Source organism: Psittacula echo, assembly GCF_963264785.1.
Source record: "Psittacula echo genome assembly, chromosome: 3".
Taxonomy (NCBI): Eukaryota; Metazoa; Chordata; class Aves; order Psittaciformes; family Psittacidae; genus Psittacula; species Psittacula echo.
Genome location: NC_137736.1, coordinates 98,043,620 through 98,067,441, shown reverse-complemented (window position 1 = coordinate 98,067,441; position 23,822 = coordinate 98,043,620). Strand labels below are relative to the sequence as shown.

The following is a 23,822-nucleotide window of genomic DNA, read 5'->3' as shown; positions in this document are numbered from 1 at the left end:
CCAAAAGCAAAAAAACCAAAACCAAAAGCATCGCCCCAAAGGGGCGGGCCAGCTGAGCCACCCACCCCCGGCCAGGCCGCACCGCCCCTCACCACTGTCGGGGCTGCGGGCAGAGCCCCGCCTTCCCTCGGGAGCCCCGCCCAGGGGCCTGGCCCTGTTTCTCACCCTGAGAGGGCGGCTGGCTGCCGCGGTGGCGGTAGCGGTTGTTACGGGAGATCTGTCTGCAGATTGGAGGAGCCAGGTACGGCGGCTGCGGGTGGGGGTCCGGTACCTGGCAGGGAGCTAGGTGCGGGCGGTGGGGTGTTAGTGTTGGGGTGCTTCTCTCAGGGTTTAATGCTCTCCGAAGCTGCCCGGCGGGCTGGGCGCTTCCGTGGTAAGGGATACGCGGCTTCCCAGTGCCGTGCCGGGACGACGGAGCCGGGTTTCGTTCACCGCTGGTGCCTTCCCTTGCCCAGTCACCGATGGAGGTGGGGAGCAGCCTTGCTGCTACGGAGCCCGGCGCTGCCAAATCCGCTCCGTCTCTTCCTCCTTTCACAGCAAACGGATCAATACCTTCCTTGATGCCTGTGGTAGACACTCCCGTTTGTTTGTGTTTTTTGGTTTGGTTTTGTTTTTTTTTTTTTTTTTCCTTTGAAATTCTTGTCTCTTTAACACTGAATTCCATTGCTGCTGAGCTCTGCTTTTCTGTAAGCTTATAAGCGTGCCAAAGCCAAGACCGCAAACAGTTCCCAGTATGAAATGTACAGCCTGGAAAACACATGGAGAATCGAGGTTAACGTGGCGGCGATTGTAATTCTTTATCGCTTCCAGGTGCTGAAAACCAAAAACAAACCAGGAATGCTGCCCCATCATGTCTCTCCATGCGGTATCTCTGGCCAGCTATAGCAGACCGGGAGTCTTCAAGCACCCCAGCACTGAAAAGGTAAGGAAGAGGGCAACGCAGTGGAGGCTCAGTGTTTCCCTTAGCTGCGGGAGCTTCTTTCAAGAAAGAGCTTTTACTTGTCAGGGGTTGTGGTAAATACTTTAAATGCTGGAGGTTTCATTATAGAGTTAATGTTGGAAATATATTCCCAATGTTGAGGGGAGGAAAGGCTGACTCGTTTGTGCTATGAAGGACGTCAAAGTGGGGTTTATTAGTTACAGCAGCATGTTGTGGTACTTTTCACTCACCTTTGTTGTAATATTTACTTATAAGTGCTCCTTAATTTCTTGGTTTGTGATTTTTTTAATATATATTTTGATAATTAAATACTAGAGGAGCTCTTTCCTAATCTGTGATATCGTTGAACTTGTAACATAGAATCATAGAGAGATTTATGTTGGAAGGGACCTTAAAGATCATCTAGTTCCAATCTTGAAAGTAAATGGGAATCTTTCTATCCAAGTTCTCAGAACACTAATTGCTTCTGCTAAGATCTAAGGGGTGGGAGCACTGTTTTAAAAAGAAAAAAAAAAAAAAGATAAAATCTTAAGACTCTTAACATTTACTGATAAAGTAGTTACAATGTACCCTGGTGTCAAGTTGTGATACTTCATATGTCCTAAGAAGTAGAGTTTGTTAATAACTGGTATTAAGACCATTAAAAAGAAAATAGAAGTAATGGATAAAAATCGAGTTCCTGTAAGAATTACTTTACCCAGTGATGCTAACTATATTATATTTATATATATAAAGCCATTTCTCCAAACGAATGCATGGAGGGGGAGAAAAAGAAAGCACTGATACTGAAGAGTGTATTTTCTAAGTCCTGGCATAATCAAACACTAAATATTTGAAATTCAGTATACTATTTTTGGCACGAAATGTTGTTTTTCAGTTAAAAAGGAAATTCTTTGTGGGTTTTAATTTCTTCTGCTTTCCATGAGTCTGAAGGGTATCTGGACTAGATCTGCTTGCTGAGTCTCCTCACTCTCCCACGGGTGGAGTGTAGATGAACACAGGGTGGCAGAGGACAGCACACCTTTTAACTCCCTTCTCTTTGCGTGGGACCACAGGGTGCAGGGGACAGTGAGAGGTATCCTCGAGATGCTTCTGCATGGAGACATCTCATCCATGTCATGAGTGGGGAGAAGGCAGGAGGTACACCTTAGTTAATGCACCTTTCGATGGCGTGCCCAACAAATATGTGACCCTCACAAGGTTTTGTGAGCTTGGGGAGGAGACCTGTTGCTTCGCTGTCCTGAGTGTATCTTACTCCCTTGCTGGAATTAGCCCCTTGGTATCTGTGCTAAACTGCTTGCCCTAGTTCAGCTTAACCTGGTTTGACAATATGATAAATCCAGCTTTGGGGTTAGAAATACCAAGCCGTAAGCGTCGTGTCCGTACTAAGTGAAATGCTGATCTGATATAAACCTGCTCAGTCAGTTCAAATGCATTGAGAATTTTTGTCAGCTTCTACTGTCAGGCTCTATGCCAGGTCAAGTATTATCTATTTGTGTCACTTCTTGCTTTGTTCTGGGTCAGCTGCGTTGCTGAGGTGAACCATCATGTAGCTATGTGCTACCAAATTAGGCAGATGTAATTATGTGACCACACTTGCACCAGTCGATACAGCAGGGAGATCAAGTAGCACATGCATCAGGTGTTTGTGGAGTCTGGGCCTCACAGGTTTAGGTTTGCATACATCTAAATGGGCCCTTTTTTCCAGCTGCAAATTGGTGTTTCCTTGAATTCTTCCAATTCATTGTTGCTGTTTTGACAGATATATAGGCATATGATTCAGCATTCATATCTCCTATATGCCTTAAACATATGCATGGCTCTTCTATGGTGGAGACTTTGTTTGGTCACCTGCCTTCTGAAGTGAAATGCAGAGTTGAGATGCCAGTGCTCTTTCAGATGGTGCATGCTTCTGGGGGAGTTTGCAGACAATGAGAAATACAGGCAGTGTTTAGGTGACTGTCAGCAGGCCTTAGCATGGTGTTCTTCCTGCTGGGACGACTGTGAGTGTCATTACCAGAGTACTGCTGTTTTATAACCAAATTGTCTGCCTGTGTGTTCCTGTTCCAGTTAAACCACGAAAGCCTAAAGGTGCCTTTCGCTGAGACAACATATTCTTCAAATTCCTCAGCAAGGATTAGCTGCCTCGCTCCAACACCTCAAATATCTGTTCTCTCAGGTATGCCAGTTTGTTCTAAAATGCCTCCCTCTGGGGAGCTTTGCTGGTACTTGTAGTGGTAGCAAAAGCTATCAATGGTTGTATTACTAAACAAGTATAGTCTGGTTGGAGAGAGAACCGTGCTCACTGGCTTTGAAGATGGGGCAACATCAAGGTGTATTTATACAATTTGAAAGTATGTTTTTGCCTCTCATATGGTAGTTAGGCCATTTTAGTTATGTTGGCATTTTGCATGCTCAAGAGTAAAATACTTGAACCATTCAGATGATTCTTAGCAGTTTAAATCTTTGTTCATTCAGTGAGTAGTTTCTCAGATTTTGATAGATTACGGCAGTTACTCACGTGAATATCAGTTACAAAACAATTTAAGATTTTTTTTTTTTTAATTTCTTTGTTGGAACTAACCTATTTCTGAAGGTAGCTTAAAATGTGGGTTTTGGTGGATTTGACTTTGCAATAGGAGAGCAGAGCAGAAGAGTTGAAGACAGTAAGACTAAATGTTTTGCCTTGCACAGAAAACATGCAGTCTGCAGCCCAGGTTAAGGTATTCCTCTGAAATTTAAATATCAATAGCTACCAAAATTGCTTTATTTTAATGAAAACATCAAAATATGTTTTAAAGTCAGCTAGCTCTTATTTTCCTATTCTTGCCATTACACTGCTATGGCTGGCTATTTTGGCAAGGTGTTTCTTTGCAAATGCAGCCAGTGAAATATGCAGTTTTGTTGCTATTTCTGCAAGAGCTTTGTCGTGATATGGCAGGTGGCTGGTCCCAGTTGCTGATGAGCTCAGCTTATTTTGGCTTGGCTTTACTACGACAGAATTGCTAGCAGGTTGTGCAGTATAGCTGATGTGTGATGATGGTAATAACTTTTTCAGCTGCCTGTTGACAGGGACTGCTCTTTATATAGAGCTTTTCCAAAGTATGTGTTTGTTTTGTTTTGTGTGGGTTTTTTGTTTTTTTTTTTTTTTTTTTTTTGGGGGGGGGGGTTGGGTTTCTTTTTTTTTTGTTTGTTTGGGTTTTTTTTTTGTTTTTTTTTGTTTTGATATCTTCATTAGTGAACTTTCTTATCATGTAATTTGAGTGCATGCTGGCTTCCAGATGAGTAACTTGTTTAGAGGTTTACTGATTTCCATTGAGAGATGTCCAGGGAGAGCAACCTGTGGGCAAAGTCTTTAGGCTGCAAGACTTGCTGGCTTTTTTTTTTTTTTTTTTTTCACCAGCAGTGTTTATCGTTCCTCCTGGACCTAACTAGGAGTTCTTTGCCCTGGAAATGCATCTTCTTGATTGTATCTATTCTTAGAGTTTTACAACCTGCTTATCTTCCCCAGACAGTTGTTAACTTCATTGTTATGTGGTCAATAGCTTCTTCTTGAACATAGACTTTGTGTCTAATCTCTCCATTGTTTGGATGATGGCAGTTCCTGTGAGGCTTTTTGTTCAAGGTATAGGACTTCAATTTATTCTTGAATAGCTACTGGTGACAGTGCCCACTTCTACATAACACTAATGTTGCTATGTTTGCCACTAAAAGCAGTTTGTTCCTTTTCAGCTGAACTACAGTTTTGTAGTAGGTCACAGAATCTTGGCAGGTGGTACTTTTGATTCCTTCAGAGCCATTATATTACAACGAAATCGTTTTGACAGCTATTTTTCTTTATGGGTTCATGTAGATGTTGCCACCCCTATGAATAGTGGACTGAAAGTTACTTTAGCCTTTTCTATGTGAGGAGGAGTGTCTGACTGAACTAAAACATGCAAGCGCATGACATTTAATTCCTAAGTGTCTATTTTTTTTCTTTCTGATATATTGATCCTCTATATCTCTTGCTATAATGTGACCTTCTCTTTTACTGGCGGTGGAACGAGTACCAGTGGCTGTACCTCATCCAGTTTTGTAGAACAATGGTGTTTTTGAGCATGCTGACTATCAGGCACCATTAAAGCTTAACTAATTGTGTTTGGCTAGCAGCAGCATACTTTACTGTTTGTTTATTGCCTAGCCTTATCAATGACAGAATTGCTTCCAGGCTGCAGAAAACAAGAGCTTTCTTGCACGAAGAGGCAGCAGAGAATAGTGTTTGAATTCAGCTCTTTCCGGTCTCCTCACGTATGTCAAAAATAATGTGTATTTTATGTTTTAAATTAACCTTTTCTTAGGATTGTTTCCTCATCTCGCTGTTCTTCCCTTTCCTGAACAGACAAATATTCAAGGCCAGCAGTAATTGGACATGCTGGAAATTTTGGATCATACCCAAACAGTGCTGAAGCTATCAAAGACATTCTAGTGTCTGTTTTAACTGCATCTGGTTTGAAGCCCTCTGTGGTGCTGGAGCAGACCACAATGCAAGGAGCCAAACATCCAGACAGTGATGTGGAACACTGGGAAGAAAGCAGTGCTGGGGATAGCCATGATGACAGTGACAGCGATTCTGCACATTACAGCGCTGCCTGTACACAAACAGACATTCGGTTTACAAGGCACCAGGCATGTTGGGACAACACGTGTTGTGATTCCTCTAAACCTTCACTGGATACTTTCTTTAGTTCCCGTTCCTCTGGTGATAATCCTGCTGCTTCCTCCTTGAATAGTTTCAGTCTTTCGGACATGTCCCCTCTGAGGCAGGACTGCTTTACCCAGGTGACGTTAACAGGAGGCACTGTCACATCGGCTGTTTTGCACTCTGGCAGAGAATGTTATACCTCCCCCAAACAGGAGCTGACTTTCACAAGGTTTCTTTCTGATTCAACTGTTGATAAGCCAGCAGATCTGTTGACGTACCCTGATGCTTTGGAGCCTGTGTCTGTCAGCAACAGTGACAGCAATTCTCCCAGTAGACATTCCCAGTCAGAGCCAGTCAATCAAACAGGTAACTTTACAAGTCCATTTTTGTTTTAAGATTTCTGTGCTAGGAAAGACAACTGTAACTGAAACGGGCTTTGTTTATAATGATTGCGAATTAGATAAGTGCTGTCATTCAAGAGGGAAGAGAAGGGAGAAAGAGCTTAAAAACCAAAGGAGAACCAGAGAGTTGGACTGTGGTTCCTGAAACAGGAAACACTCATGCTTGCAGTAGTCTGTCTCATGATGTAGAAATGCTTCTGTAATATGGAATCTTTGGTGAAATGTAAATATTGCTGAGCTGTGAGCAATGTAGAACATCCACTGGATGAGGCTTGCATCAGCTTCATCTTGTCTTCGCTATTACCCTTCTCCCAAAAGCACACAGCGTGGATCTGGGTGCTCACTAGTGATTAATTGGGGTGTGTGGGCTCCCTGGGACATCTAGTTTGATCTGATTTGAAGGAGAGGGGATCCTTTGATTCTGGGAATTTGGAGGCAGGGCATTAACATCCATTCTCATTAGTATTAAACTGGCTTGTGCCAGTGCAGGACTATTTTTCCTTTTCCCCTTTCCAAGTGTATCCAGAGTCTCGGAGACACATAGCTCCATCCAATACAGGTCAGGATCTTTTACCAGCCATATGGATAACCCACATGTTCTTGGTAAAGAGACACAAACTGGGGGGCTTCTGGCAAAGAGTGCCTTCTGTTGATGCAGTGGCAGGTGGCTCAGGGTGGCGGAGGCCATGTTCAGTGGGGATGTTCAGCATGGTGCCCCCAAGATGGCCTGGAGCAGCTGGCTGGGCCCTGGGGCTGTGTGTGTCTCCATGAGGTGTGCCGGCTTTTCTGGGCTGCAGGGCAGGGCCCTTGCTCCTTGGCTAGGATAAGGGAACAATCCTGTCACATTTAATACCTAACAGCCTTTGCTACAGTGAGATGAAGCATCTCTGTTTTGTAAAGGGTGTTATCTGTACCTAAGGGATTATTCATAGAATTACAGAATGGTTTGGGTTGAAAGGGACCTACCTGAAAGATCATTTATTTCCAACCCCCCTTCTGCTAAACCAGGTTGCTCAAAGCCCAGTCCAGCCTGACCTCAAACACTGCCAGGGATGGGGCATCCATAGCTTCTCTGGGCAGCCTGTGCCAGTGCCTCACCACCCTCATAGTGAAGAATTTTTTCTGAGTATGTAATCTAAATCTACTTCTCAGCTTAAAGTCATTCCCCCTTGTTCTGTCACTACATGCTTTTGTAAAAAGACCCTTTTCTGATTTCCTGTAGATCCCCTTCAGGTATTGGAAAGCTGATACTCTTCCTAGATACTGAGCCTTGGAGGGATGGTTCAGTTGATTTTCTACTGGAAAGAAGGCAAACAGCAGAGAATAGTTAGCCTGTCCTTTGTATTATAAATGAAAATGGCAAAGCCTGGGTAGTTGGTTTGTTTTCATTTGTTTTGGTTTTTTGTTTTGTCTTCCTCCTTTGGTCAAGTGTAGTCCTAGTGGTGACACCCCAGTGAGCTCCACTTCCAAGCTCTGGTCCTTCCTTCTTTACTCAGAGCTCCTCCAGTACTTCATGTTGGCTACAATATCTCAAATAGGCACGTGCTATTGCAGAACTGGGAGCTCTTAATAACAACAACTTTGTCATCTGGGATAGGCAGTTACTATGGTGATGATTATAGTGATTTCATTATGCTGGGTGTTTTGTCAGGTCCCCTGCATTTAAGAGGTGCCCATCAGGGAGAAGGAAGCCACACCTGACAGTTGGAGCTGGCTGGGGCCAGTCACACAGGTTTGGTTAGCCAGGTCCGGAGAACATAGACCAAGCTCCCAGTGTCAGAGAAGAACCTGAGGCACGTGTGTAAGAACAAATAAATTGTGCATGACTCGACCTTCTGGCTTGCATTGGGTCAGCAATGCTGCTGGCTCTTCAGGAAGCAAATGGAGGAATATGGCGGCCAGATGACTGAAGAAGTCTTGCCCTTCCTTTTACTAAAAATACTCTTCACACAAGCCAGGATCCTGTTAGACGCTGCTGTGTGGTGGGCTCTGTCTGCATTAGACTTTGGTCTGTTCTGTACAAAGTGAAAATTAATGCATTTCATCATTCCTTCTTCCTTCCAACCGTTTAACTCACCACTGCTTAGCCTGGAGCAAAGGGGAGTGAGGTCTCATTGTGCAGGACTATGAGGATGGGAAAAGCAAATGGCAAACTGAAAAAGAAGAAATAAAATGCTTCATTTTAAGGCAGGAATTATACAAGAGCACCTTTTGACTTGTCATCCTTTCCATTGCTGTCTCAGAGATGGTGGTTTCTCACTTTTGTTTCTCGCAGAAAATTGGTGAGACATAAGAAAATAACATAAAATGACTTAAATCAGAAGAAATAATTTTTTCAGCGGCATTTAATAGTTTGGTTTGTTTTTGTTGTTGTTTTGGTTGTGTTTTTTTTTTTTTTTTTTTTTTTTTTTTTTAAATGGGATTTTCTGGTGGTCCTGTGAGCTCCTGTTTGACCTTTAAAAGTATGAAAAAAGACCTTTCTCCAGTGGCCTCATGCAACCTTCTGGAAATGCTTTCGTTATTGTTAATGAAGAGCCTGTGGCTGAATTGGATGTTTTCTGGAGGTTTTGTTGTGGCTGGTGTGTCACTGGCAGTTTGTAAGGTTTGTTCTTGCTTTTAATCGGCGTGTGCATCAAGGTCACCTCTTTCTGTCGCTCTTGAGAGTTCTTTCCCCTGCCTCAGCAGCCTCCAGGCAACAGTGCTCTGGAGCAGAAGGGAAACCAGACCATTTTTGCATCAGACCCAGACCTGACTTTTGTTTCATATGCTCATCCTACTTGGCAGCGAATGCCAGGAAAAGAAAAGTACTATTCTGGGAAGCTGGGAGTACTATGGCTAATGTCTGCCCCAGTTGTACATATTGCTGTGCAGTATGGGATTCATTTGGATGCAGGAGAGAGATTTTCTAGAGGTATGGAAACAGAATGGCAAAGTTTTTTCCAAACTTGCTATAGTCACATGATACCAGCAGTGATTCAGGGAATCCTTTAAGGCTCAAGCATCTCTCTGCAAGCCCAGACGGCTCTTTTTTTCTTCCAGCAATTGTGAATGAGCAGAAAGCAGTGTTAGTTGGCTCTGTTGCAAACTACATAGCATCGCTGTAATCCCAGCCTGAGGTTCTGACTGCTTGTCAGAAGCAGTCCAGGCTGTAGTGGGGAGAAGGCTGGTGTTGGGAGCACAATGGTGGTGTCACAACACGGCATTTAAACCATGCTTCCCTGGTGGTTACTCATGCTTCAGGCTGCCAGAGTAGTTCAAATGCCAACGTGTTTCCCAGATATTGCTCTCCTTAACCCCCACTACAACCTCCAGGCCCAATGGTGTTAAGTTTTGTGAAAGAATTTCTGGAAATGGCCCTGTTCAAATCCTGGAATCTGAAGAAAAAGAAATAACTAATAAAAGTTCTTGTTATATCCACAGGTTCTACTTCACTTTTGAACATAAGTGTTATACCCTTTAATCGTTCGTTGCAGGACATGTGCATGCTTCCAGAAGATGTGGAGAAGGTGAGGACAGCAAAGACTATTGCCATAATGTCATTTTTTCCATTTTATAGTGGCAAAGCCAAATGACAGGAGGTGTTTCTCAATAACAGAAATTTCCGATAGATCTTTAGATCTATCTTTAAAAATCTTTAGAAATACTGTATTTCCCCTCTTCTTCCCCTCTGTGGGTGAACCTACAAACCTAAAATGCCTACTGCTTCACTTACGTTGAGTCTTAATCCATTAGTTAAATATTTTAATTATTTTAAAATAATGGAAATATTTTAGAACGCTACACTTCCACTGTTCATTCCGTCATTTTCCAACATGTTCTTTGAGACCAAACTTTACAGTCATTATAGTCACTTTAAAGTTACATTAGAATTTACGTAGAAGTTGTTGCAACTACATGCTTATGGATGGGATTTATCTCACACTTTTACTATCAGGAGATAGGGAGAGGTGTTGGGTTTTTGTGTGTGTGTACTTATGATCCTGTGAGTTTGCTGTAAAAAAAAAAAAAAGACAATATACATAACAAGCGCAGGAACTGTAACATCTGCAGTGATTTAAGCAGTTTCTCATGGTTTTTAAGTTGGAGAAGGCACCCACATGGTATTAGGTGTGTGGCCAGATAGGCAGCCCACTTGAGCTTATAAACAAAGATAAAGTTGAGAAGATAATGCTGTCACGCATAACTGTGTGTGCTAAATGTTAATCTTTTTGAAGAGTTTGAAAAGAGGAGTTATTATAGTTCTTGCAAAGAGTAGCATTTAATACAAAAGAGCTTTAAAAATGTGCACAGCACTCGTTTTGTTGGAATGGGAAGTTCTGCGTTTGATACGAAGCTCTCGGTGTCCCTAAAGTGCATTTTAAAACAAAAAACACCCAGTAAATCACACACCAAAACCAAACAAATTTGTAAACTAGCTTTAGATATTGCTTTTTGTGAAAAGGTGTTTCAAAAAGGAGTTGATGTTTCTCTATAATGTGTGAACCAAAAATAATATGCTTTCAGCCCCAGGAGACCAATGAAAGTCTAGGTCTAGGTGTACTAGAAACCACAGAGTGAGAACTACTGAGTGAGGCAAGTTCATATTAGCTACCTCTCTTGTGCAGATGACTGGGGACTGACATGATTACAGGTTAAGAGGCACCAAGAGCTCAGTGCATTATGAGTGAGGCTACCTTTTTAAAAAAACAAAACCAACCATCCGAAACAGAAAACCAAACCCAAACCACTTTTGGGTTGTAAAATAATCTCTTTGAAATTTATAAGGCTGAAAATTTAAGATAAAGTAGTGTCAGCAAGCCTGAGAATTGTAGTTGTGTGCCAGGAAGGAGATGGGCCAGATAACCAGGAGGGACTTCCCACTGATGTGAGTGGGAGGGAAGAGAGGTGAGAAGGTTGGTGTGTCACAGCTGAGCTTCACAGTGGGACTGCTTCCTAGGGTGACAGGCATACCAGCAGGCAGACCTGAAAGCTGATAATCATGCTACGTACAGGAGTGCCTGTATCCTGTTCCATCTTTTTGCAGTGCAGCGCACTCAGATATGCTTATAATTGCTTCTATCAGCAGGATATGCTGGGCTCTGCCACTATCTTGGGGTTAACCAGTGCCACACGGGCTTTTTTTTAATCTTCAGGGTAGGATGTGTCTTCTTTATCTGCCAAAAGTAAAAAGGCTCCTTAATTCCTTACTTTTCTAATAGTGTGTCCTGAAGTTTAATGAAAGTTGTCTCTGGAGAAACTGTGCACCAAGCAAGTGCTGTTAGTCAGTGTTAAGGGAAAGATAAAAAGTCTCCTGGAATACCCACAGGGACTTGTGGGATCTCTCTAATGTTGAGATTAATCTCTTCTAAATGCATTTGGCTGTGGACAAAACCAGAACACTATACATTTCTGCTTTGAGAAAAATAAAACAGTGATAAGAAAGCAGTGATGTCTGTTGTGCTTTTTAAGTTTTAGCTATTTCTAAATCCTGATGTCTGTCTTCATGCTTCTCTTCTACAAGCTTCGTGCTTGTAGGGTGTCATGGATACTGATGTTGCGTGGTACAATTTTCTGAGGGTAGGCCACTTTATAGAAAGCCTTAATTATTCTGCATTTAGAATCTCTAGCCTTAAGTACTGTAGGTTTTTTTAGATGGAGGTTTAGCTTTGCACAATGCAAACACATGCAGTTGAGGGGAGAGTGGGAGAGTATCCTGGCCCTCTCAGGGTTTCCATCCACGCACTTGAGTGCACCTATCTCTCCAAGGTGCATCCACTTTTGAGCTGAGGCTGGGCTGGGAAGATGTGCCCAGGCCAGGAGCAGTAGCTCAGGTGGAGCTGGTGGGATGCTGTGTTAGATCACAGGAAGCCAGGGATCGGAGCAGGGACCCCAGGTTTGCCTGGATGTCTCAGTGGTACCAGAGGTAGGTTTTTACTAATTCCCTTTTCCTGGAGAATGGGTGACCCAGGCAGGCAACATAGAAAGGGATGCCATGGGAAGGAGTTTTCCAGTAGGGAAGTGTAGCTTTGAAAGCACTACATATTTAGTGCAGTATGAATCCCAGGGGAGCTCTGCTTCTGTTTACCTTTGTTACAGACTTTCTGTGCAGCCTTGAGTTGACAGTGTAAGCTATTTCACTGCGTATTCCCTACTTCTCTGCCTTAACTCTTAGCACATGAAAGCATTTTACTAACTTGTCTAGTACCCAACACCTGAAGATCTACAGTCTTTCCAAAACCTGCCACTTCCGGCCCCATCCATGTTAAGCATGCGTGCAAAACTGCTCATACACACTGACTTGAAATTAAATCCTATTAACAGGATTCACACTTGCATGCTAAATAATGCAGTGTAACTAGAAGACTGTCTCCAAAATGCATGCATATTCATCAATTAGGCATGTAATCAAGTTTCTTTTTATCTAATAGATGAGTAAGATAATTATCTCGCCCTTGATTAGAAAACACAATTTACTTTTATCTGGGCCTTTTGCATGTTGTCTCTGAATTGCACTTGGAGCAATGGTTGGTTGGTTGGTTGGGGTTTGTTGGTGTTTACATGAAAGGTGAGATAGCCTTACCTTTTTGTTTCTTGAGTTGAAAAAGCATATTTCACTTTGTCTTAAACAAGTATAAAATATGCTGTGTACTAATGAGGGTTCCAATCCTGCGTCCAGGAAAACGCACACTTTTTTGTTGCAGATATGATTATAGCATCATTAGAAAAAATGAAATGTAATATCCTAAGCCAACAAGCAGAGTCCTGGGGTGTGGAGGAAGCAAGTGGATCAGATGGCAGCTATCACACTGATTCAGAGTTCACGTCTTACCCTGGAGTGAAGAAGTCCGATTCCTCTATTGCTTCTTCAGACAGTGGTTATGAAGGCAAGTTACTTAGTGTGTAGTCTTGTCTGACAGCCTTTGCCATTTATTTTTGTGCAAGAAAAAAATAAATGATTTTGGGCGTTGCTTGGAACCAAATCCTCTGTTACCTTTGAGTCTCTTGAGAGCTCTGTGCCCTGGAGATCGTTATGCCACAAGAGTTTTCCCTGTATGTCAGATTCTTCCTGTTGAATGCTCACATGTTCTTTTTCGTGTTACAAAAAATCCTAATTGTAATAAATAAAACATAGATGTAAGGTTTAAGTGCCACATGCCAAGCACAACTTTCCATATAAAAGTTCCTGTAGTTGGCTGATTTTCTTCCTGCTTAAATCTCTTTTTGCAGGATTTGAAGCTTGGCTCTTTCTTTCTATGCTTACTTCTGCAGTATGCAGATCAGGCTATGTAACTGATTTGAGTGAAACTGCCTGGAGTATTCATTCACATGTAGTTTGAAGCAAAATGGTAAATGCTCCTGGCAGTGTAATGCTTCAGTCAGTACATGAGTAATATGGATCTTTGCGATGGAACTTAAGTCTGAAGTTGAAGTGACATAACTTCTGGGCAAAAGAGAGTGGTGTGCTTGTATGTGGAAGGGGAGAGATCATTGATAATATAAAAGCTTTGGTTTAGTCTCTAGGAGCTTCTTAGCTTAAGAAACTGAGGGATATGCTGTATGACAGAATTGGCTTTCTGTGTGTATGTAAAAATGGCTCTGTAAATACAGGCTGCGTGCTAAAGTTTTGTTAAGTGCAGTAAAATACAAATATAACTTGAGGCAGCTACTCTGTAAATGCTGGAGAAGTTTAACTGGTGTTGTCTTTGTTCTGGATAGGCTGTGCTCTGCTGCCTATCACCTCCCCAGTGCATCTACCATCACATCACAGGTATCATTGCCACAGTGACTCAGAGGATGAATATGTAATTATTGGTAAGACTAAAATTATAACTCTATTGTTCAACTGAATCTATTTCATTGTTTGGAAAAATCTGTTGACTTAGCAGATGTTACTGCAGGAGAAATAACATGAGAAAATGGACAGAGCAACGTATGCGTGACTCCTTACTAGAACACATACAGAAATACCAGACTAGTGCAGGATTTCCTTTCTATAAAAGAATATCTTTGCTGGTTTGAGGGTGTTTTGGGTTGACCCTGGCTGGATGCCAGGTGGCCACCAGAGCTGCTCTGTCACTGCCGCCCTCAGCTGGACAGGGGAGAGAAAACATGACGAAAAGCTTGTGGGTTGAGATAAGGACAGGGAGAGATCACTCACCAATTACTGTCATGGGCAAAACAGATTTGACTTGGGGCATAGGGGAAGTTTCTGGCATCTTCTCACAGAAGCCACCATTGTTGCCCCCCACTGCCAAACCTTGTCATGCAAACTCAGTGTAGGGACTGAAATTATGTTTAAGGATTAAACCCAGTGAATGTGGGTGAGCAAAGTGTGAAACAGGCACAACTTCAGCCAACTACAGCAGCATTGTTTGAGAGAATTTAGGACATGATTATTTCCAAATTAAACAGGTTGGTTAGGTTTTAGGCAGCCCTACCTCTGCTTTGAGACTAGAGCAGAATGTCTCTGTCCCCTTACAGTCTGCTTCTGTGCAGGACAGTCCTGAGTTTCTTTGGTTAGCTTGCGGTTTTTGCATATTACAGAAATAGAAACTGTTTAAAGTAGCTTGAGCAACATTTAACCTCCGTCTTATTTTGTCCTGTTAACAATTGCGTTCTTATTGCTCTCTTTGGTTTTAGAGGTTGAGGGGCTTTTGTTGTTGTGGGTTTTTTTGAGGGTTGGGTTTTTTTCACCTCCTTATTTCCCACTCTAATAATGAATAACTAGGTCCCAAAACTGCATTTCCAGTAGCAAGCATTATTTTGTCTTTATAAACATAATTAAGAGGTGTGTGCTTTAATTCCATTCATCTCACCTGTTATTAACTTGTTTCTAGCATTAGCTGGCATGTTTGTGATTGGTGTCTCCAAATATCCATCAGTGCCTGAAAAAAATCAATGTGCACTCTGCTAGTTCTCTGTATGATTACTTATATTGAGTGCCTTCTGGTTGGACCTAGACTAGCAGGCACTTAACCTCTCCTTACCATTTCTCCTGCTCTTGAAGGGAGGCTAAGGTGATGATATGATGCATAGCTGTCAGGGAGTACTCTTCATAGCAGATGTCAGAGATCTGCAGAGGCGAGAGACTTCTTATGCCTGTTTACAACTAGGGCTGAGGTTATTTCCCATAGCCAGCAAGAGTATTGTAAAGCTGAATATATTTGAAGCTGACACGGTGGTAACACGGAAGGTAGATGTAAAACAATACTGAGTAACAGAAGCTTTGTTTCTTAGATGGCTTGATAAAATTTTCTCCTTTATCACAGAACTTGAAGACCTTGAAAATCTGTCTGTCACCCCAGATGAAAGGTACTGCTGTGTATCTTTTCTGTAATAGCCTCGTGGCACTACCTTTTCTGCTGCACCAGCTTCCTGGTGACTCTTCTGGCTGGGGTGGTGAATGTGTGGGAGTGGTAAATTTGACCCTCCCAAGGAAGGGGAAGAAATTCTGCTTAACAGCAAATGTCTGTGGTGCTTGGCTTAGCAGAGCATTTCTCTGGTCCCTGGGTCTCCCTGGAGGCTGGTGGCTGTGGCTCTGCGAGCATGTGGGTGTATCAAAGCAAGAGCACAGGAGTGAAGGGATGGGAGAAAACTCTTCAGGGATGCAGAAGAGGCAGCGGAGCTGCTGATGACATGCTGCTATTTTTCACTGTATTGCTTGTATTGTATTTCACTGTGTTGTCTGTATTGCTTCACTTTCAGATCATCTTTTGAACCAGTCAGCAATTCTGCTGAAGCAACAGCCCAGGAGTTGTGCAGAGCTTTCAGAAGACACTGGTTGCAGACAGACTCTGCAGTTCAACTATCTGGTTGCCTGAGCTCATTGAAGCAGAGAGTGAGTCTGAGCTGAAAACAGCAGGCTCTTTATTTGGTTCTCCAAATAATCATTGTCTCACTGCAGCTGCTTCACTGTTAGGGAAAGGGGGAAGCTCCATTTAAAACCTAAATAAACACACACACACACACACACACACCCCGAAACCCTCGAGAACTTACAGTTTATTCATTTACTTTAGCTACATTTTTAGAATATTTCTTTACTGTGAAGGGGGTGGTGAGGCACTGGAATGGGTTGCCCAGAGAAAGTGGTAAATGCTCCATCCCTGGCAATGTTCAGTGCCAGGTTGGACAGAGCCTTGAGTGACATGGTCTAGTGTAAGGCGTCCCTGCCCATTGCAAGGAGGTTGGAACTAGATGATCTTAAGATCCTTTCCAACCCTAACCATTCTATGATACAAGGGGGTTTAACTGACAAGAGACTACGTGCAGGTGAAACCTGAACTTTAAAATCTTGGGGTATTAAACATTTAACACATGTGCAACTGATGGGCTGCTCACCTTCACCAATCTGTCTCTTCCAACAGTCTATGCTGAAAGAAGAGATTCCAAGAGAGCTTGAGTCCAGTTTGAATCTGGCTGAAGAAATAAAGATTGTATCCAAATTAAGAGGATCTTCTGGCTGGGCCCCACCAAGATCACAGATTATATTTAATATTCACCCTTCAGTCAAGTAAGTCTAGGGCATCTGAGCATTATCATTTAGTACAGCATGGGGATTTGTCTGAAATCTGCTGAAGTTGATGGAGGGAGCCTGGGTGGTTGAATAGAACCTAAGATTAGAACTAGTGCATGGCACAGCCTTCTGCAGTGTCTGTCACCAGCTTCGCTAGAAAGCAGATGGCATCTTTTTTTCCTTCTCTTGACATGTCCTGATTAATGTGGCATGTGCACTTTTACATGTGGTAGTACATACTCTGTGGTGTTACAGTGGCAGCATGCTTAGTTGGACTCCTAAAAAACCTCATTGTGTGAGACTATCTGGAGAATATTCTTAAGAGTTTCCCCACTTGCCTGCTGATATTTTATGGGTAGTTGGTTTTCAGAAAGTGAGGAGAAAACGGGTCATGTTTGGGGAAACTACTGTCTCGCCACATAGTGCTGTTGAATGCACACAGTAGGCAAACTGGCTAATTCCCTGTTGCTGCAGGTCAAGTTGCTTTTTCAGTTGCAGAGGTGGATTTCCCCCTCCTACCCCCTCCTTGGTTTGGACACCAACTTAAGAAATGGAAAATAATCTTAATTCTTGCAAGAAGCCATATTTAGAAGCAGTAATTGATGATAATTTAGACACTTTCACTGGTGCCAGTTTAGTTCTCTTGCACTTTGGGAGAATGTTAACTGAACTGTGTTTTGCATGCTGAAAGGTGTAACTATTTGCCTCTATATTCAGGAGAGATGCAGTAGTGGCTGCCCAAAATTTCACGTGTGTTGGCTGTGGAACCCCAATAGAAAGCAGTAAGTATTATTGAAAGGAATTAAAACCCCCTAATAAATCCATTGCTATTAATCAGGCTGTAATCTTCACCAACAGATGTATCACCATTGTATCACCAGATGTATCACCATATTATCTGAGCTAAGGGAAAATCTCATTGTTAGATGTGCCTGCAATAAAACAGGCAGTGGGATCTTACCACTGCCTGGAATTTCTCTTGGCGGACAGAATGCAGTACTTGATAGATGTCCTTCTCATACACAGTGAAAATTCAGGACAGTTGACAACAAAACAGGAAAAGTTATTAAAAAAAAAAAAGAAATCAAGCTTCCAGGCTGGATAGTGCTGATGTTACATCTTCTAATGTTTTCTTTTTATAATTCCTCTCTGTGCCAATTTACACATTTCCAAAAATCTCTTTTGAGAGACTTTAAGGAGTTTTATGCAAGCTTATGGGATATGTGCTTTTGCTCTTTTAAAAAGCATTGGGTTGTTTTTTTTTTCCCTTAGATCTTGATCACAAAATTCTAATCACGTTTTATTTGTGTGATACTTTGTGAGAACTGCTTGAAAGCATGATGACTTACAGGTCTGACAGCCAGATCTTACCTAAGAAATCTTTGAAGTGGCTTTCAACACTCCTTGTGCTGCTGCTCACAAAAAAGCAGCATTTGTGATGGCCTGTAAAGTGTCAGCAACCTTGGATGCTGATATTGCTGGGAAAAATCCACAAACTCTTTATATGAAAAGTATTACACAAGTGTGACTCCAGGATCAGCTTGTCTTTCCATTTGGTGGAAGTGTTTTGTTGTGTGTTTTATCTCTTACCTCCATTTTGCAGGTAAAGCGACAGTGGTTTCTCTCATCTCGTGTTGATAATCAGTTTGACAGATGTGGAAATGAGGAAAGCTTTCTCTTCTAATGCACAGTACATGTGCATGTGTTTATCACTATATTAAAATCCCCTACTTATAAAAATAATCCTTAGCCACTCACTCCAGTATATCAGAGTCATTTAGGCAGAATAGGCATACAGACAAGAGGTATGTCCTGTAAGTATTAGAAATATTCACAATTTCATTGCTCTTTACCTGCAGAATATATCAGGAGACTCCGCTATTGTGACTACCTGGGGAAATACTTCTGTGACTGCTGCCACAGCTATGCCCAGTCTTCCATTCCTGCCCGAATACTTTTGAAGTGGGACTTCAAAAAATACTATGTATGCAACTTCTCCAAACATCTCCTGGACAGCATATGGCAGCACCCAGTTTTCAATGTGTCATGTATTAACAAAGCCCTCTACACAAAAAGTAAAGAAATGGACAGGGTGAGGGTAAGTGTGGCCTTTTATTGGGAATTTGTGGGTCTGTGGAAAGAACTCCTTAGGGCAGGTTGTCCTTTGCCATGCGTGTATGTGGGAAAGATGCAAAGTTGATTTCTCTGCACTTAGACTTGTCCTGTCACAGCTGCTGGGATTTGCCCTCTCTCCCCTTAGATTAAGAAGGAGGAGGGAGAAGTTTCCAACTTATGTCAGAGGTTGGGAGATGTTTCCTTGTTGGTTTTCTATTTGAGTTCATGGAGGGAAGCTGGGCTTCTGCAATAAATATTTACTTGGCAATTGGCTGTTGGGAAGCTCCAGAACTTCTGATTGACTTCTTAAGTTTTTGGGCCTTTAGAGAAAACACCCTTGGCTCACCTAAGAATTGTACCTCCTAACTGAGGAAGGGTTTCTGTTGAAGATTAAAAGTTGTCATGTGCTCTCTTTTTGGCTGAGGAGACACTTACCTGTTCTTACACAGGTTTATGTCTAGCATCTTGGTGTGCTGACATGGAGCCATTGGTAATTTAAAAATTGTTTTGTTTTCCCCCTTGTAGGAGGTGCAAGAACAGCTTTTGCATTTAAAAAAGCTTTTGAAAACCTGCAGGTTTGGAGAAAGGTATGGGCCATGACTGTGCATGAAAAAGTTCATTAGAATGCATGTGGAGCCTTCTTATAGAGCCTTCTTCTCTAGACACATTTGAGTGCAGATTTAAATGAGTTATCAGAATTTTCTCTAATGATATTAAAACTTTCTTCTATTACATGCAGATGTTGAGTGAAGAACATGTTGTATGTGGTGGCTTTGTTTCTTGTACCATATTTAGACATCTGGGTTTAAATGTTAAATGGTTTTTCATTAAGTGCATTTTCTTTTCTGCTCTGTCTCTTTTAGGTTTTCATTCATTCTTAAAAGGTCAGAGATACTCCTGTATATCTGCAAGATGATTTGTCTTAAAAAATAAGAAAATTAACCAATGTGTTCCTTGAGGGTTTAAAGATTTCTTCCAGAAATCAATCATAATGCTCGGTTCAGTTTGTTTTATAAACACACTCAGATGAAAGTAGGGACCAGAAGTGGGAAATACCAAAACATGACCATGCTTGTTGCTGTAAATTAAAGGTTTGTGGTATTCACCTCCCCAAACTATGGGCGTAACTAGTAGGTAGATGTGTGGTCTCAAACTGGGAGGTGAGGTAGGCTTTAGCATGAGCTTACCTTGTGTGATCCTTGGGTGACTAGAGAAGCAGAAGAGGCTTATTCTTCAAATATACTAGAAAAGCAACTTCTTGTGACTCAATTTTCCTTTCTCTTTGCAGTGTACTGAAAGAATTTGAACAGGTTCCCAGCCATCTGACAGAGGAGCTGCATCTCTTCTCACTGGATGATCTGGTGAAGATCAAACGAGGGCAGTTGCTGCCTCTTCTCAAAGACATTCTGAAGAGCTCCACCTCCCATGTGGACGGCTGTGAGGTAAGAAGCCAAGGCTCTTGATGTCCTTGCAGCTGCTAGTGTGAGGAATATTCCTGCTGACATTCCCAAATAATTTTTCTCTTAGATTAAAAGTAAATCAACTCTTTTGCTGTCCCTGTAGCTCTGTCAAGCGAAGGGGTTTATCTGTGAGTTCTGTCAGAGCGCAGACCTGCTCTTTCCACATCAGATTGCCAAATGCAAAAGATGCACAGGTATGTTCCAGACCAAACCTTTTTCTTTCTTCCTTAGGGAGGATGTTGGTGTGTAAAACTGTTCAGACTTATTCAAGGAAAAAATTGAGAACTTGCTTCACTGAAAGCATGTGTATTTGAAAACCATGGGTAGCATGTATCTTTGAAAACCAGGCTGTGGCAGCTGTCTTGCATCAGTGCATTCAGAGGGCAAAGCCAGGGACTTGCCTGAACATAACTATGGCTTCAGGGGGAGGCTAATATTTTTGGGTCTGTGCATGAGGGAGAGTATGGGACAGTGCTATACTGCTGCTGTATCAGATGTTGTTCATTGTAAATCCTGTGAATCTTGCAAAAATGTTTAATCATAGATACTGCAGTGGTGGTGGTTGTCCCTGGTATACTTTTTATACTGGGGTTAACTATATAGAACATCCTGCAAGGAACTCAGCCATTGATTCTCCTTTTATTTTTATTCATTTTTCCTGAATGTTGAACTGCTGTATGTATGAACAGAGTGCAAAACATGCTTTCACAAAGCATGCTTTAAGTCTGGAGGCTGCCCCAGATGTCTGCGGATTGCAGCTCGGAGGACGCTTTCAGAAACTCCATCACTGGTGCCTCCATGAAGCTGGATTCCTCTGAGAACTGCTGATTTCAGAATATGCTCAAAGCCGAATCTTCAGGTGCCTGGCTAAGAATTAAATAATGTTGTTTTAGACATTACTATTTTTAATGGTTGTCTCCTTTTTGGGGGGTAAGGGTAAAAAAAAAAAAATAAAAAAAAGAAAAAAGGACTTTAATATCGTCATTGAAAACTCACCCTAAAGGAGTTTCCTCTTAGCTGGTGACCGAAGGACTGGACTTTAATTCTGTGAGCAGGCTTTTGTTGGTGTGTTTTGTTCTTGTATGTAAGATTTTTGATATTATATTTTTGCATTCAAAATTATTCTTCCCTGTAATTCTGCAAACAACATATAGATAGTAAATGAGTGTTCAAAAGCCTTGCCTGTGTCGCATTTTGGAAATAGGAAGAAGTGGTAAAATATGAAGTCATTCTCTCAGAAGCTCTTAAGCTTCTCTGCAACCTTTAGGCAGATCCAGGTCTGAAATTCTGTTCTGGCAAATGCTTAATGTGAACTGGTGAATTGTAAGTTTCTTTTAAACATATGTATGAAACAACTTGTTGTGGGTTGACCTTGGCCTCCTCCTAGATGCCCACCTCACTGCTGCTAGTGACTCTCTCACTCCCCCTCCTAAGGAGGATGGGGAGAAAATAAAGCTCCTGTACGGTCTGTCCAGGAGAAGCAGTTCCTTTAGGAAACATCTACATATTCAGTGGGTTGCTTCCCATGGGCTGCAGGGGAATCTCTGCTCTGGTGCCCGAAGCACTTCTTTCCCCTCTGCCTTCACTGACTGGCATTTGTACTGCAGTTTCTCACTCCCCTTTCCCCCCATGATGTTTCTCTATTCTTAAATACATTTTTGAAGAGGTACCACCATCTTGGCTGAGGTGCTCAGCTGTGTCATGCAGTTGGTCCATTAGAGCTGGCTAGAAGCAGTTGTATTTGATGTGGGGCAGTCCTGGCTACTTCCAGTGGAGGCCACCCTTCAGTTCACCCCACTGCCAACCCCTTGCCACCTACACCCAGTACATTGCTCAAGAAGTTTCTTTCCAGAGCACTCAAAACCATGAGGAGAGTCAGTGAGTGAGCAGGAGAGATGCTTCTTTTTAAATCCACCCTCACACTTGCAGACTGAGTCCTTGCCTAAAGGTGAAGTGCTGGAGGTTGAAAACAGTTTTCTTTTCTTGCCTGGTTGGTTATTTCTGATGGAACTAGCTGAGGAAGCACCCATGCCTTCAGAAACCCAGAGCAGCTGTTGAATCTCTAAAGCCATTTTTTGTTTGTACCACATATGAAGTACCAATGAACAGTGGCACCCCAGAACTTGAAATCACATACCAAAGTTCTCATCTCTCCAGTGGAGTGCTCTTAATATTTTGAGCTGTTGTTCTCATTTTGTGCTTTGTTCTTCCTCTCCTCACCTGCTAGATCCAGCTTTTAGCACAGAAAAGATTGGCTGGGTGTTACCAGGGTCTGTGTAAATTCACCTCCACACTAATGCTCACAGTAGTTGTAAGCTCACTTGCTCTTCCACTTAGCTATTTTTCCAGTGGCTGAAACAGCTTACCTACTTACTGCTTGGAAGTGAGATTATCATCTCTTACTCAAGTCCCCAAATGGATACTGATGCTGGGTATGACATTGGTGAGAAAGAGCCTGCTTATGCAGCTGACTGTAATTAATGTTATGCAAGAGTAAATTCTCAAGTTGGGTGCACGACTAAAACTGAATCACATGAAAGACCTTGCTGTAGGGATTTTCTGCTTACAAAAGAGCTCACTTGAATAATCCTGTGGGATAAAACTTGTAGGGCAACTGAATACATCTTACTCATGAATTTAGAAAAGGTGATCTGGATTCTGGCTGTGTCTTTCACAAATGTTCAAGTCTCACTAAACAATAGTCGTAAGCAGGAAAGGGGGAGTATCAGGCAGTGAGTTTCATGCATCAAGTGTTGATACTTTACATCCACTCAGTTCAGTCCAGGCCTCCATAGAGCCCGTACGGCCTATCCTGACTGTTACTGCTACGTACCACAATGTATATCGCAGCAAGAGAAGACTCTTAGTGAGTTTGAGTAGCTGGTGGAAAGCAGAAGACTCAAGAGGACCAGCATGCCTATAATCCAAGTAAAACTAGTTAAAATGTTCTGCTGCTGCAAGTAAAGTAAGGAGGACCAAGTTGTGAGGTGCCAAGTTGTGAGGTTGGTCACAAGTTGGAAGGAAACTGCTATTTGTTGCTTTTGAGGGGGTGGTGCTCTTGACTGTTAGATCTGGAGGAGGGTCAGACCAAAACCACATTCTTGTGAGATGAGCCAGCACAAGAAACCACGGGAACATGCTGAGGTGAATGGGGTGAACACCCTGGAGCTCTTCTCTGGTGAGAAGGAAGGCATTGGTGACTAGACCTGTGGCCACGAGGTGTTCTCAGTGTTGCTGAGATGAGTTTCTTCTTATCAGCTGCTATCCTGGGAATAGCATAAAACAACCACAATAAAACTGAAAGCATGTGCTGTGTCTTTCTGTTGTTGGTGATAAAGTGGCTTGGACAGGAAGGGTGACTTCTGTGCTACAAACCTCTAGGTGTCTAGGGTGTAGCCATGTTCCTTGAATCAAGTTTTGATTAAGCTTCTTAAATCAATGCATATCTATATGCAATCTATGCATAACTCAATGGATAAGTACTCAGTTTGACCATTTCCAACGTTACACTGGATGACAAGGCAGATCCAAGGTAAGAACTTTCTAAGAAAGAAAAGCTATGTAACTACAATGAACTTCACAGGAAGTAAAATCCAACATGTGGAAGCTCTGAATTTTTTTGAGAGGAGAAGGTATGGAAGGGTTAGACTCTCTTACCAAGGAGCTGGGCCAGTTCCAAATAAGGTGACCGCTAGCTAGAAAGCACTATCCTTACACAGAGAACAGT

General features: G+C 42.3%; 1 protein-coding gene across 1 annotated transcript; it reads left to right on the top strand.

Moving 5' to 3' along the window:
* Positions 1 to 49: 49 nt before the first annotated feature.
* Positions 50 to 21,335, top strand: RUBCNL (rubicon like autophagy enhancer). Its single transcript, XM_080612742.1, has 15 exons — positions 50 to 922; positions 3,011 to 3,119; positions 5,322 to 5,990; positions 9,446 to 9,531; positions 12,681 to 12,900; positions 13,721 to 13,816; positions 15,274 to 15,316; positions 15,710 to 15,842; positions 16,372 to 16,517; positions 17,238 to 17,302; positions 18,380 to 18,618; positions 19,161 to 19,222; positions 19,924 to 20,077; positions 20,199 to 20,289; positions 20,785 to 21,335. Exons 1-15 carry the CDS (start codon positions 851 to 853, stop codon positions 20,895 to 20,897), a joined length of 2,298 nt encoding a protein of 765 aa, XP_080468868.1. The 5' UTR covers positions 50 to 850; the 3' UTR covers positions 20,898 to 21,335.
* Positions 21,336 to 23,822: the final 2,487 nt, after the last annotated feature.